General features: G+C 42.7%; 1 protein-coding gene across 8 annotated transcripts in view; it reads right to left on the bottom strand.

The window, feature by feature from the left end:
- Positions 1 to 15,682, bottom strand: part of PUM2 (pumilio RNA binding family member 2) — a 76,348-nt gene extending 60,666 nt beyond the window's left edge. For 7 of the 8 annotated variants that reach the window (XM_066611742.1, XM_066611759.1, XM_066611783.1 and 4 more), the window contains exons 1-2: positions 15,608 to 15,682; positions 1,882 to 1,950 (exon numbers count right to left, since the gene is read on the bottom strand). In XM_066611742.1, coding sequence (XP_066467839.1) covers positions 1,882 to 1,932 — 51 coding nt within the window. In that variant the 5' untranslated portion in view covers positions 1,933 to 1,950; positions 15,608 to 15,682. Of the gene's footprint in view, positions 1 to 1,881; positions 1,951 to 15,140; positions 15,203 to 15,607 lie in introns of those variants that run through there. The other variant, XM_066611751.1, reaches the window with a different exon arrangement.
- Between the last annotated feature and the right edge of the window lie 205 nt (positions 15,683 to 15,887).

Genomic DNA, 15,887 nt, shown 5'->3' with positions numbered 1-15,887 from the left:
TTGTATAAATGAATGAAGGTCTCGCAATAGCTCAAGGCCTATAAAAAGCCTTGCACAAAGAAAGGTCAGCCTTTCCTTCATTGCCACTGCTGCATCACAGAAATAAAATAGCAAGTAGTGGTTAAGAGCTACATGAACAAGTCAGGCTTGCACAATCCTTTCCTCACCACCTTGCACATACTAGAGGAGTGAAAGCTTCCTCTTTCACTTTACATCAGCTGCATTTCTGTGTTACATATAAACTTGAGGAAATGGTGCGTGTTCTACTCTGTTAACAAACCAGGATAGCAAAAGATGGTTTGATCCTGGCTTGCTCTAGAATCAGAACAAACCACAGTTCAACTAAACTGAGCATGTAAACCAGAACTGTAGTTTACTCTAAAGTGAAAGCAAAAGTTTTTTTCTCATGGAAAAAGAGGACGGAGAGAGATAAGTGAGGCTTTCAGAAGCCTGGTTATGTAGCTCTAAATAATGGTTCAGCATTATGTCTGAATCAGCCCACTGGATTAACATAATTTTGCCATTTTTTAAGGCTAATGGGGCATGATGCAACAAGGGCAATATACAATGGACAACACAGAAGCTTTAAGGCAGTGGTTCCCAAACTGATGGGACCCGTGACTCTCCCATGCACCGTGTCTACATTGCATGGCTCCTAGAAGTGACTGGCAATGACATCATCACCAGTTTCTTCCAGGTTCAGAGGCCTGAAACACAGTTCCAAACAGAAATAAGGGAGCCGGGACTGGCAGTGCTATTTTTGTGTGCTGGAGATCATCCCACTGCATCATGCCTCCAATCACTGTTTGGAGTGGCGCAGCCTCCCTCTGGGGCAACACCCCACAAAGTGCCTCGCGACATAGTTTGGGAACTGCTGCTTTAAGGTATTCTGAGTTTCACCATTTTGTATACCCCCTTTAAATGCACTGAAGGCTTTCCCACTGTAAGTAAGTATTGTACTGCTTTTTATTAAAAAAACTGCTAATTGTGAACAAAAAGTAGAAGAATCACAAAAAAGTTCAATAGAATTGATGGGATGATCTGTAAGTAAAATTGAGAAAAAGTTCTGAGCATAACTAAAGTCTTGAGCAAGTAAAAAAGATGAAAGTATTTGCAATATTCAAGTTGAGCCTACTTATCTGTGAATTTGGCTCAAATCCACCTCCACTGAGCCAGATTCTGCAAAACCTGAAGCCTCCAGTGGCGACCAGAGCTATGCCTTGGTCGCCTCTGGAGGTTCTGAAAGCATCAGAAGATCCCAGAAAGCATCGGAAGACCGCTTCCAGTTCAGCCAAAAACCAGAAATGGCCTTCCAATGTTTTGGGGGGCCTTTCTGAGGTCTATGAAGGCCATGTGCTGGAGCAAAGCTCCAGTCACATTCAGAACTCAGTGGGGCCCAAAATATGCATTATTTGATTTCACGTGGAATTTAATATTCACAGGTGTTCAGGAATAGAACTCTCGCTGATAATAAGGCACCACCTGTATCTTCAAACCTTGTGAGAAACTTCTAGGAAAAGTGCAACAGAAACATTGGAAATAATTTTGAATAGGCTCCTCAGACTTTAAATTTGAAGTTGATGCTACAACTTGTAATAACCCACAACTAATAACACTTGGATACAATACCAAGTGTTATCAGTTGATGGTTTTTCAATGAGAAATTATTATTCTTTTGGGTTTTTATAATGTCTGATGCTCATACAATTCATAAATACATTCTGTAAAATTTAGGTGGATCTGAAGTAACACTTCCACTGTTGGAAACCCCCTCCACAGATGGAAGCTTACTTCATGAGAGGGCCTGTTCTACAAGCAAAATGCTTCTTTTTGGATTCAGAAATCCATTCAAGATGCCACCTTTTATCTAAAAACGTTTACCTCTCCCATTCCCCGAGATTCTAGTGCAAGAGCTTGAAACTCATGATTCATTTCATCCAGAGAGCAAACCTAGAGAAAAGAAAAAAGCACATAAATGATCACAAATCACTATCACAAATGATCTTCATTCAAAGAAGGCTGCTCACACTTTCTTAACTCTCCTAAACACTACTCCATCTATGAGCAGGTAATTTTACTATTTATTTATTTAAAAGGTTTTTATACCGCTTTTCTAAAAATCCAAAGCTGTTTACAACAAAACATAAATACATCAAAATACCAGAATAAAATATTAAAATAAGAACAATTTAAAACCATAAAACTATTTATTTAAAAGATTTAAAAGATACTAAAGGCATATTTTGAATTAGCACTCACATTTACCCCAACCAATGGAAGCTTAATGATTCCCTGTCTTGGAAAGGAAAACCATTTTTCTAGTCCTAATTTTTAAAATATCACAAGCCAAAATGTATTGCTACTCATAATTATTAGGACCCAGACTTAAAGAAAATACTAGATATTGGATTATAGGATTTAGTCAAACCTTCTCAATCGAGGTGGACTCTTCCATACAAAAACTGCATGGGAGCTCTCACAATGAGATTCTAGCACAGGATGGTCAAGAACAAGGTGTTCAACAGCAACAGGCAATGTAGGATTGGGTATGTGTTTTCTAAAATAAATTCAGACCACTCAAGCAGACACAGTGTCCCTTACATAGTAGAAGAAAAAGGAGGGAGGGAAATTCCAAGGTTACTAGCAAATATGCCAGCAGGGTATCTCAGTCCAAATTCCATGCAGGACTACTAAGAAGACAGAATTAACTGCCTTACCCAACAAATAGATAACACTATTAAAATCCCAGCTTTTAGCATATATTTTTCAAAGTTAGGTCAGTCAGGGAAAAAGAATTTACTAAATTTAAGAGTACTTTATTTCTGTAAGTAACAGAATCAGGTCACTTAAACCTTCTTTCACACACAAGTACGAGTATTCAGAACTCTTATCCAGGAACATCCACTGGAAAGGGTTCCTTTTTAACGCATCCAATTGCAAAGTACAACAGGATGCGAAGAAGTGGTACAAAGCAATCTTAAGCATACATACACCAAGGCCACTCCCCATCATGACTGCAATAAGCAGGGAGAAAGACGCTTTTGATGTAGGACATCCCAAGTAATTCCTAACCAGTGTTTCTTCAAAAGCCGGCAAAAGGAGGTACAAACACATTGAAACAACTTTTCTGTCATTCTTTAACAGAGAAAGCCCGTTCATCTTATTTATTTAAAAAAATTGTATCCTGTCTTTCCTATGCCGAAGCAAATGCACAAGGTAGTTTACAAAGTTCCATAAAAGTATACAATATATAAGACAATAAATAAAATTAATAAAAGCCAATTTAAATAATTAGAGAGGGCAACCATTGGACCAAAAGGAAGCAACAGTCAAGGCATTATCATCAGCACAGAATGCTAGATGAATCAAAAGCGTTTTAAGCCAAAAAGCTATGAGGGAGTGGGGTTGTTAATTCCTCCATTAGGGAATTCCATAATTATGGCACTACTACAGAGACCCTGAGCCACTATACAAAAGGACCAGCAGAGATGCACTCCCTTGTCTAGTCCTCAGCAAAGATAATCCATATCTAGATAAACATCCTATCAAAGTTGACTATACATACAACTAAATAAAAAGGGCTCCCAACTGAAAAAAGACTAGTTCTAAGTACAACAAAAATAAGGCCTAGTAGTCACAACCAACTTGTTCCATCCAGGTGACAGCCCTATAGGTTGTGGCCAATCTGGCGGGTCCCATGTCACCGGGAAAGAGCAGAAGCTGCTAGAGCTATCTGGGTCTGTCGCATTTCAAATGCACCAAGTGCTGCACGGGCCAGCACTGGGTCCCTTTAGGGAGAAGGACGGGGTATAAATAAAGTTTATTATTATTATTATCTGGCTCAGCTATCCTGTTCATGACCCACCAAAAATTGACTCAAAATCCACCCAATCCACCCACTCAATTGACCCAAAATTTGTTCCAACCCATTTTCCCCACACACAGAAAGCTGCTGGACAAGAAGTGAGGGAAACCCCATTCTAAGAACCCATAATCTGTTCTTTAGAATGATTCCCCCAGGAAACAAGTCGAATGAACCTAGTAACAAACCAGTGAACCACATATGTGTAGCAAACCCTGGGGGCCATTTCCCCCATCCAGGAAGTTTAACTAAAAACAACCCATACATACACTACTGAATACCTGCCTAACCCTTCCCCCACAATAGATGCCTCTTGTTTGGAAGCAGTTCAATTTTACCTATAGAGTTTTTGGCACAGGACTTTGGACTTAAGAATGGGAGAAAGTGATTAGTGAGCCCTCAGTACTTATATCAGTGGAAAACCACCTTCTTGTCAGAATTTCAACACTATTTGCTCAGTGAGAGATGTTATTAAGGAAAGCTAAACTGCACGTCTGTAAATTATTAGAAATTCTCATCTGCACAGATTATCAGGTTCAATCTGTTGATAACTTTTAGAGTCAGTACAGACATAATGCTCCCAGCTTGCTTAACCACAATTTTAGTGGAAAGTTTATTTCTCTCATCACTACCTTTGCAACAATGATTGTGACCTAGTGATCAAGACTGAAAAAAATTGCAAACACGGAATGCATCACATTTTTTGATGCCAACCCTGCATGACTGAATTGTTTCTATTACCAGTGACCAGCATTCATTTTAAAGTATCCTGTAACCAGATCTCCTGGTAATGCAAAATTAGAATACAGAGATATATCCACCTCAGTCATGGGAGTCACATGGATGAATAAGTATCATCTAAATGTGAGTTTTTCCCTTCCACTATTTGAAAGAGGAGGAAAGTACAGTTTCCTGATCTGATGAATTCACACAGCCAATTAAATATAATTTCCACCCAAAACATAGATTGAAAGTGATTTCTTACTAAAATAGCTTTCCCAATTACACGTATACAGCAGTTTCCAGACTTTAACATTGGGATCCACTTTTTAAAAGGACACTCCATTGCAGCGGTGTCCCACCTTAGCACTCCTGGATCTCACAGATGACAAGCTGTACCTGCTGAAATTCCCTCTATACAGCTGTTAAAGGTCCAAGAGCCCTGCTGAAATTCGCTCTACATAATTGTTAAAGGTTGTTAAACTGTTCAAATTGTTAAAGGTATAAGAGCCCTGAAGTTGAAAGGTTGGCACACCTGATTAATCGGGACCCACCTAGCTAAAAAAAGATTTCATTTTCCAAACTGCTCAAGCCTCTGCTTTTAGCCTTTTTACTATGGGAGGGGGGAATTGCCTTCTGGACTGCTTGTTGAGTACCATGTTCGTTTGATTGGGACCATTGTGGTGTTCTTGCATTCCCCTTTATCTGGTCTTCACAGAAGCTGGGAGCACCTGCTCACAAGGAAATGCAAAATGTGTGCCTCAGTTCCATTTTCCATAAAGCTCAACACATTTTCCTTGACAGCTAACAGTTTGTCACTTTCAGTTTCATGACTCACTAACTATCAGGTTGAGACCCACTGGTGGGTTGCAACCCTGTTTGGGAAACACTGAGTTATAATAACCATATGCAAATAGAAGTTTATTCCCAAATAATAATCAAATTTTTATACATATTTGCAGTTACAAAAATATGAAACTGCCTTATTCCAAGACAGATTAGCTTCCATGTACGGAGTTGCTGGCCCATCTAGATCAGTATTATAGACACTGACTGGTGGTAGCTCTTCAGTGAGATGGGTCTCACTTGAAGATGTCAGGGATTCAATCTGGGACTCTGAGTGCAGCTTAGCAACAACCCTTCTCTTCTAAAGTTCTATTAAATTGATAATTTCTGTAACTTGTTGAATCAGATTCAACCTGTCCATTTTCAATGGTGGCCAAACAGGTGCCAAGTTAACAACATCGATCCAGTTTTCCAGCAATTCATACTCGGAGGAATAAACAGTGAAGTTCCATTTAAGAATTAAAGCTAAAACACATTGACAGACATAACCTCAATGAATTTCTCTAATTTTTTATAAAGAAATCTAAAGTTAGTGGCAATGAACTCCGTAATTTCCAACATGCAGTATGTGACTTGATTTGATCCAAGACTGCACAAAGAAGCACACAACTACTTTCCAGAAGATGGAATCCCATCAGTAGGGGAGGGAAGAGAATCAAGTCCCTACTTCCATCCTCAAATAGCTAACTGGTGATATTCCATCATTTTTAAAAAATGGTTATTTTTACCACTCCAAATACCTAACTTGGTTGAGGAAGTGCACCCAATGCTGCACCCAACTAGGAAATATGCAGAAGCCTAGCTGAATCAGAGCAACATTGTGTGAAGGAGAACTTAATTTTCTCCATTCTGAACCTACTGCCAATTAATTTCATTGGCTATCAGAGTTCTAATACTATGAAAGGGAAAACACTCTATCCACACCACTCAACTGTATACATTCTACTATGTTCCACTCTTGTGTCTTAACTTCATTACCTCTCACACAAAGATGATTGCTCAATGTTCCATCTTAACAAACCCTTCTCTATTTCTTAATGTTAGACTACCCTTTTTGACAGATTTAATACAGCAAGGGCCCAATCCTACCCAACTTTCCAGCACTGATGCGGCTGTTCCAACAGAGTGTGCACTGCATCCTGCAGTGGGGAGGACAGTCACAGAGGCCTCCTCAAGGTTACATTTTGTTCCTTTACCTCTGGGCTGCACTGCACCTGTATCAGCACTGGAATGTTGGATAGGATTGGGCCTTTAGTAATACAGTCTCTGTAGATAATGACATTTTATCAGAGCACCAGATATGAAACTCTTGAAGAGAAAAAAAAAAATCAATTACCATCAATGTTCCACAACTTACATCACCACATTTTAAACTTAATGATAAATCTAGAAAAAAAAATCACTTTTAATATTACTTAACTCCAGTTATCAGCCAGGTAAAACCCCCACTAATAGTTTTCAGACAAGTCCAACATCACAATGAGAAATGCGATGGGGAACTCAGTCTGACCAATGTTAGAAAACAAATGTTGAATTAGTAGTCTTCAAAGTCGTACCGAAACAATAACCAACAAGATTGCCAGTCAGCACTATAGTTTCTAAGTCGCTGTAACCTTGTCATGTGACTAGTTTATTTCACAAATACTATAGAAGAATTGTCCATATGTTTTCTCTACTGTTAAAATTGCAGACAATTGTTATAAGAAGCATAGTAATGGGTCACATGGAAACAAGATGAATATATTGGCAGAAATGTATCACATTTAATCAATTTATTTTTACTAAAATATTTGAACTTTTATAAACCAAAACTTTCCTAAATTTTTCAATTCACTCAATTAGCAAAGGTTGAACAATTTAACGCATATACAGGTATGCGCCCCTTAGCGATCTACCAGCTTACGCCAGGATCGCATATGCAATGACTATGTGTAGTCACATGGTCATCGGGGACGCACACCCCAACCCTCCAAATGCAAGGGGAGCTCTGCTCCCCCTCACTCTAGAGCAGGGATGCCCAAACCCCGGCCCAGGGGCCACTTGCAGCCCTCAAGGCCTCTCAATGCGGCCCTCAGGGAGCCCTCAGTCTCCAATGAGCCTCTGGCCCTCCGGAGATTTGTTGAAGCCCACACTGGCTCAACACAACTTCTCTCAGCGTGAGGGCGACTGTTTGACCTCTTGAGTGAGCTGTGGGATGAGAGCTTCTTCCACTGCTTGCTCTTTCACATCTGTGATGCAGCAGCGGCAGCAAAGGAAAGGCCAGCCTTGCTTTTTTGCAAGGCCTCTTATAGGTATTGAGCTATTGCAAGACCTTCATTCATTCATATAAGTTCATCTTTAATATATTCATTTATGTAAACTTATGTAAATTTATTCAAATTTTAAATGTAAATTAATTCTTTATTTCCCCGGCCCTCGACACAGTGTCAGAGAGATGATGTGGCCCTCCTGCCAAAAACTTTGGACACCCCTGCTCTAGAGGATTGTCTGAGCCTCCCAGAGGCAGTGCACATCTGAGCACTACCTCTGCAAGGCTCAGGCTGAGGGAAATTGCACTTCTCGCCCGGCTTCCTCCATGAAACCAGAAGTCTTGCAAGGCACAATTTCCCTCAGTCTGAGCCTCGCAGAAGCAGTGCTTAGACATGCACTGTCTCTGGAAGGCTTAGACAACCCTCCGGAGGGGAGCAGAGTATCCCCTTCCCTGCGAAGGGTTCAGATAGCATCAGACTGGCGCACAACTGTACATATATGCCAACCTTTAGTTCAGGGGTGGGCAAACATTTTGGCAGGAGGGCCATATCATCTCTCTGACACGGTGTTGGGGACTTGGAAAAAATTTACATTTCAAATTTGTATACGTTTAAATAAATGCATTAGAGAAAGAACTTATATGAATGAATGGATTTTACTGAATTTTTTAAAATACACATGAGAATCACATGTATAACCACATGAGAACTATGACTTGTTTGCCACACACCTCTTGCACAGTGAAAACATACAGACCAAGCCAGAAACACATGGAGACATAAGCTGTTCAGAGGCAACTGGGGGGTTAAAATAATGCCCAGGGAAAAGCAGAAAACACAGAAAGACTATATAAGGCCTTGCTCTAACTCAGCCCACAGCTCGTGTCTGGCAGTCATATCTGGCAGTTGTGGGTCAGGGCGGACTTCAACAAGCCAGGGGCCATAGAAGATTAGGGACAGCTTGTAGGTCAGACTGAGGGTCCCCAAGGGCTGCCTATGAGGTAGGGTTTGCCCACCCACTTTAGTTTTCTGAGTTCCATGGTATTCATAACTACTGTAACATGGTACAATATCAAATTGCACCAATATAAACCAGTAAGAACTAACGAAGAACTGCAGAACAATTACAGACACTCCCTAATTAATGTAAAGACTGTTCCAGAAATTTCAAATAAGTTTTACCTACATTAAAACTGGGCTCTGCAAGAGGAGGCACCCAAGCTTACAGCTCTGTAAAGCTCACTGCTCACTTTGCTCTGTCAGCTGGGATTGTTCCCAGCATGCCTGCATTTTTTCTTTTGTTAAGAGTTTGTGTGGATCTTGCCCCTTCTTCAACATGGGCTCTTTAAACAAAAAAGGAAATGGGGGACATCAGGAACTATACTGATGTCCCCCTGTATCCACAGGGGATATGTTCAAGCCTCCCCCCACCAAAGATATGGAAATGGTGAATACAGGGGAATCCTATCTCTGCACGCATTAACTTTGTTTAGGTTCTTATCACTGGCACAAATAGAAAATGTTTCTTCCTTTTACTGAACACTATAAGCATACACTATAAGCCTCCGATGCATCCTCGGCATCACCTGGCAGGACAAAGTTCCAAACAACACAGTCCTGGAATGAGCTGGAATCCCTAGCATGTATGCACTGCTGAAACAGAGACGCCTGCGTTGGCTCGGTCATGTTGTGAGAATGGATGATAGCTGGATCCCAAAGGATCTCCTCTATGGAGAACTCATGCAAGGAAAGCACCCTACAGGTAGACCACAGCTGCGATACAAGGACATCTGCAAGAGGGATTTGAAGGCCTTAGGGGTGGACCTCAACAGGTGGGAAACCCTGGCCTCTGAGCGGCCCGCTTGGAGGCAGGCTGTGCAGCATGGCCTTTCCCAGTTTGAAGAGACACTTGGCCAACAGTCTGAGGCAAAGAAGAAAGGCCCATAGCCAGCGAGACAGACCAGGGACAGACTGCACTTGCTCCCGGTGTGGAAGGGATTGTCACTCCCGAATCGGCCTTTCCAGCCACACTAGACGCTGTTCCAGAACCACCATTCAGAGCGCGATACCATAGCCTTTCGAGACTGAAGGTTGCCAACAATGATAAGCATACAGCATGATGTGCAGGCAGGCAACCTCAATGCTTAAAGAGATTAATCAAATATTCACAGGAAGCAGTTAAATTCCTACTTCCTGTGAATGTTCAATTAGTCTTTTCAGGTATCCAGGCTGCCCATCTGCACATCCTGTGAAAGGCTTGCATGCTTACAGCGTTCAGTAAAAGGAGAAACATTTTCTCTTGGCAGCAGCAGTAAGAACCTAAACCAAGTTAATGGTTGGAGGAGAGACACATGGAGAACTGCTGAGAACCAGATCTGTTGATGGGGGGGGGGGGCTACTGGTTTACAGAACAGTAATAGTCAGTGCAGGGGGTTACTCTTGTATAGGCCAAACTTTAAACACATAATTACACATAAGTTTATGTAAGTTGGGGAATTCCGGTAACAAGGAAACACTGCTTCAAGGGTGGCATTCTGCATGTGGAACACCATAAGAAAGAGACCTCTCCCCAGTCACCACTTGCCTTACTTCAAAATGCAAGGTGAATCAGAGGAAGGAGGTTGTTCTTTGGATTCATGGTCTCCAAACTGTGTATGGTTTTGAAAGTAAGCAACAGTGCTTTGATTGGAAATGGATCAGCAGTCAGAGTTGTAGTCCAAGAACTGATAAGATACTTCCTTTCAGCCAGTACAAGTTGGGTAACCTAGTAGCAACATTTTGGATTACTGATGTTTCAGAGAAATCTTCAAAAGAAACCAACATAATACTGCTTTAGTCTAGTCTGGGGCTTACTGGAGCATGGATAACTGTGTCCTGGTTATCTCTGTCCAGGAGGGATTGCAGCTGCACAGGAACCTTAGTTAGCGGAATGCAATTAGTGGTACAGACCTGTAGTGACAATCTCAGGCTGTGTACATACCTAACACGGAGAATCTGATTCTTTAAAGATGCAGTTCCATCCAAAACAATTTGAACACAACTTTAGGCTTCATTGCAAAATTTACCTCAACTTCAATTACATCTGTAGGACTAAAAACACCACACATTGCAATCAAGATGTCCATCCAGTTCATCAAGTTCTGATGTATAAGCGTGGAGACACAAGTAGCTACAAAACCACCAAGCCCAAATGTCTTCAAATAGATCATCAACATGGACTACTGATTTTTTCTTTCTTTTAAAACTATTTCAGAGTAATGATTCTCAAAATAGCTCACATAAAAACAATGCAATTTTAAGATACTGATGTGTGTTAACACTGAATTTTAACTAGAAATGAAAGACAATATTTTTAGCAAAACACAGAAAATACATTAATGTACAGGTTCTTAAGCTCACTTGGAGGACAAGACTTCACAGGGCAGGGAGAATGGCAGCAACACACTCCTCTAGCTTGCACCACTGTGGGGAAGAGGGAGCTTTTTAAAAAAAAAAAATCATACCTTATCTGTTGTCAGGGTAGAAAGGAAAAATGTTATCTGCAGCTTGTAGAAAGGAAAAATGTGATCACAACCCACCACCAGTTTTGCAATCACATCCTAGAAGTGGGTTGCAATTGCTTTTTTTCTTTCAACAAGCCAAGGGGAGCACTGCAGAGGGCTCTGTGGAACTCCCCACACCCCCATAGGAGGTATGTTTTAAAAAAGCACCCTCTACCCCCTTAGCAGTGAGTATCATGTCACTGCCTTTCCCCTGCCCCCACTCCTTAAAGGGAAAGGGACAATGGTTCTCCAGCTGGTGGATCACGACCCAGCAGGTCGAGAACCACAGCATTAATGCACTTGTTCCAACAAGTGCTCACATGTAAATTGTCACATAAATCTGAGTTAGTACTCAATGAATTATATCCCAAGGAGCACGCGTGCAAATAAGATGGAATATTGCACAGCTCTACATGATTGTACAAGCACATACAGAAGAAATTGCACAATAAGGCAGAATCAATTCTATGTGCAAACGCTCAACCATCAGGATTCAATTCAGATTCCTGTGTGCAATAAACTCTCTATCACTCCTGCAAGCACCAGCCCCATGCAAGCAGAAATTAAGTGGTTGCCAAACTTTTTAGCAACAGGACCCACATTTAAAAACACTTTATTGGAACCCACCTAGATTTACAAGATTTAAAAATATTTCTAGATTTTTTAAAAATTACTAATTTACAAAAAAAAAAACTTGATCTAATTCTTGTGATAAGGCAGCTATCTGGTTTCGGAACAGTCTTCAGGACCTGAGGCAATTAATTACATGATTTTTATCACCCTAGTTTTCACTGGTGGCTCTGCTCCATGCTACAGACCAGGGGAGGGCAAACCACATTCTGCAGGGTTGCCACGTGATGTCACCCCCGTGCAGAGGACATGCCTCCTGGGTAGTCGCATCTGCCTGGACATCCTGCTGTGCAGCATTCTGGAATGCGGGGCAGACAACGCAACTGCCCAGAGTGTCCCTGTACTTTGAACAGGGAAGACACTGCATGACAGCTGTGTGGAACGCTCAGATGCAGTCTGGACAGGGACAGCATTCCAGGAGCATTGCACTCAGCGGTTTGAGCAGCACTGCTACAGCCCCACCAGAAATCAGGTCATGAACCACCAGTGGGTCACAACCCACAGTTTGGGAACTGTTCAGCTAACTTATAGTAAGTAGGGAGGCAATATATAGCAATGGAAGTGGAAAAAATGTTTTTTCTAATTAGCTGTGTACAAAGAAAACTTAACATTAATCTCATTGCAATCAAGTATTTTCACTTATTGTCTTTTCATCTAAATTCTTGAGTATCCTTAAAGCAGCGCTTCCCAAACTTACCTGGCTGGTGACATCATTCCCCAGTACTCGGAACCTGAAACTGAATGGCGATGACATATTTCATGATGATGTCACCACCATTCACTTCTGGGTTCAGAGGCCTACAGAGACCCTAAAAATGCTAGTAAGATGTTCTGAGCGGGCACACATGCTTTTCTAAGCATGCGGAAGAAAAGCCTGCTATGGAGCCTCCTGCTGCCATTTGCATTGTCGCATTCTGATCTCCCTACCAAGTGGCAGACATCCCGCAGTTTGAGAACCTTTGTCTTAAAGCAGGGGTCTCCAAACCCCAGCCTGGTGGCCAGATGCAGCCTGTAGCAAGCCTCTATCTGGCCCATGGCTAGCCTCTGATTCCCTGAGAGCGTCTGGCCCAGGTGACCAAACACAACCAGAGGTGTGCTTGTGGGGAGGGGGAATGGGGGTCCATTTATGTGTGTGTTTTATTTTTGGGGCAGTGTTCGTGCTTGGAGATGTCCTGGACATTTAAGCCCATTCATTTATTCATTCATCTAAGTTTCATCTCTAATGTGTTTATTTAAATTTTACATTTAATTATTTTTTCCGACCCTTGACACAGTGCCAGATATTTGATGCGGCCCTTCAGCCGAAAAGTTTAGAGACCCCTGCCTTAAAGGTTAGAGAGAAAAACGTTACATGGAACATATTTATCAGAAGCTTTATGAAATTAGTAACCGAGATACTTCTCAATTCTCACAAGACACTATAGGGTTGCATCCTCCTAACTTTCCATGCTATAGTGTTCCACAACTAAGATGTTCCAGGACTGAAAGGAAACCTGCACACACACAAGGGATCTTTGCATGAGCGCAACTTTTCTTTCCATCAAAGAAGGAGTTTTTAGCCACACAACACAAAAAGTTAGGATAAAACTCTGTGTGCTGTTTTTATAAAAGAAACTTGCAACCAAGCTTTAGCTATTTTATACCACTACACAACAGAAGACTTGCTTTCATGCCCGCCAAATTCTGTATCCTTAAAATATTTTAAGTTAAATGTCTTAATATTTCTCTTTCAGTCAAAACATTTCATGATCTTTTCTAATTGGCATCCTATCAGACCTAAAAATTTAACTAAACATTGTTCAGTTCGGTTTTCCTGCACTAACTCCTATTTCTTGTACCCTTTATTACAATTCTTCCTGTGCTTCCTACAGAGATGTTAGATTTTTTTCAGACACCCAAATAACACTCTTAACAAATTTATCTTGCATAGCCTGGAATGACTTACTCAATGGTTCATTTTGAAGAGTGTGTGATATTGCTGTGGTTCACTTTTCTAACAAGGTGGGAGGCTCCACACATCATACATATATTATGTTTCTATCATATACCCTACACAATACACTCTTGGTGAGAAAAATGCTTTCCAACTCAAAGTACACTCTCTGCTCCCATGATTATTATGTAAATGATCTGAGATACTAAACCTTCTGCTGCTTCAAAATTTGAAAGAAATTCCACAACTATATTCCCCTGCAAAATTAGTATTACTGCAATGATGGAACCTTAAGACCTACACTTATACCTTCCTTTTACACACTTCCCCCAATACCCCCTTCCTCAATCTTACAAAAAAGTTCTTGTCTCCATTTCATTAACTTCTGCTTCCCTTCCACATGCCCTTTCATTACATTCACCCTTCCTCAGCTTACTTATAACATGCAATCCCATCTGGCCAAATAACTATATTTTAAGCAGACAATAATTACCACTCAGGCTTCACTACTCTCATCTATGAAGTGTCCTAACCCTTTAAAAAAAACAAAACTTCAACCTACTGTTACTGCTATGCTGCTTCCAGAGAGCAAGACTCATCAAAACAGGCTGAGAACACCAAGATGGTTTTTGTTGACAAGACTGCTTATGGAGGTCCACTCACCAACAAAAACTATCACCAAGGAGCAAAAATAATGGTTCTTTTCCTCTGTGCAACACACACCGCCTCCCAAACTGGGTCTAACCCAGGGGTGTCAAACTCATTTCAAACAGAGGGCCGAATAGCATTCATGATGCCTGCTGAGGACCAAAAGTGATGTCATTAGGCAGGAAGTGATGTCATTAAACAGGTCATAACCAAAAAATAAGCACTTTTTCTCACTTGGGAACTCATGAGCTGCAAATGACAAGAGAAAATACACAAATCTTGATCATATTCAAGATATGGGAGAGGCCAATTTTCATGTGGGCTGCCCTTTCAGCAGTAACTCCTCAGCACTGCTCTGCAGCTGAGAGCCTGAGGGCCGCATAAAAAGCTTCTGTGGGTAGCATCCGGCCCCTGGGCCTTATTTTTGACACCCCTGGTCTAACCCCTTCCATTCCGCACTCACCAGAACAGGCCCTCAAGTCATTCACTTACAAGAGATTCAAACTGCCCCCCTTCCCCCAGTTTTCCAAATCCCTTAACATACACCCCACACACTCTCCAAAGGGTTTGGACCCTCTCCCCATGGAGACTAGAGTCCCTCCAAGTTTCCCCTTGTGCTGCCTCCCCCCAAATGACCCCACCTCCCTGCACAATTGTTTTGCTCAGCCTCCCCTTAGGAAGAAAAGGAACTCATTCGTCCTTCCGCCCACCTTGCGCTCCAGAAAGCGAGGCGCCCATAAGCAGCACCGAGGGGCCCAGCACGCAGCAGCAGCAGCAGGACAAAAGAGAGTCCAACAAGCCCACCCACTGCTCCAGCGTCCCCACGAGCACCATGCTGGCCCCTCCAGCCACCACACCCACTGCCTCTTTCCACCTCCCACACGCCCCCCCCCATCTCGCTTTTGTGCGGCTTCCTCGCCTCCAGCAGCCCGGGCCTCCCTGTCTACAACACAAAGGGAGGGCTAGAGGGGAGGCGGGGATGCGCGTACAGCCACCAGGCAGGCCAGAGTAGCGACTACGGCGCGCGCTCACTCACTCACACACCCCCCCCCCGCACCTTTTCCCGGGGCCGAACAATAGAACGTTGGGGAGGGAATGGCCCCCTCGGCTCGCATCGCCCCGCCCCTCGACCGTTGACCGCTCCGTTCCATCCCCCCTCCCACACCCGAGTACTCACGGGCTGGGCTATCGGCGCTGCTCTCTGCAACGGACGCGGGAAGGGGGGGCTTCCTTCTCCGAGAACACCCCTGCTGGCCGCCACCCTCACCTGCCCGCCGCCCCTCCCCCTCCTCTTCCACCGCCGCCACCGCCGCCGTGAGGAAGGCTCACAACAACATGGCGAGGGAAAGAAAGAAAGAGAGGGACAGACATACACAGCAGCGGCGGCGGCGGCAGGAACCCGTGAACCCGCATGCGCGCTGCTGCCACAGCCGTCTGTGCGAACGCCGGGAAGGCGA

The sequence above is a fragment of the Tiliqua scincoides genome, chromosome 1 (genome assembly GCF_035046505.1).
Source record: "Tiliqua scincoides isolate rTilSci1 chromosome 1, rTilSci1.hap2, whole genome shotgun sequence".
Classification (NCBI taxonomy): Eukaryota; Metazoa; Chordata; class Lepidosauria; order Squamata; family Scincidae; genus Tiliqua; species Tiliqua scincoides.
This window is presented reverse-complemented; position numbering and strand designations above follow the sequence as displayed.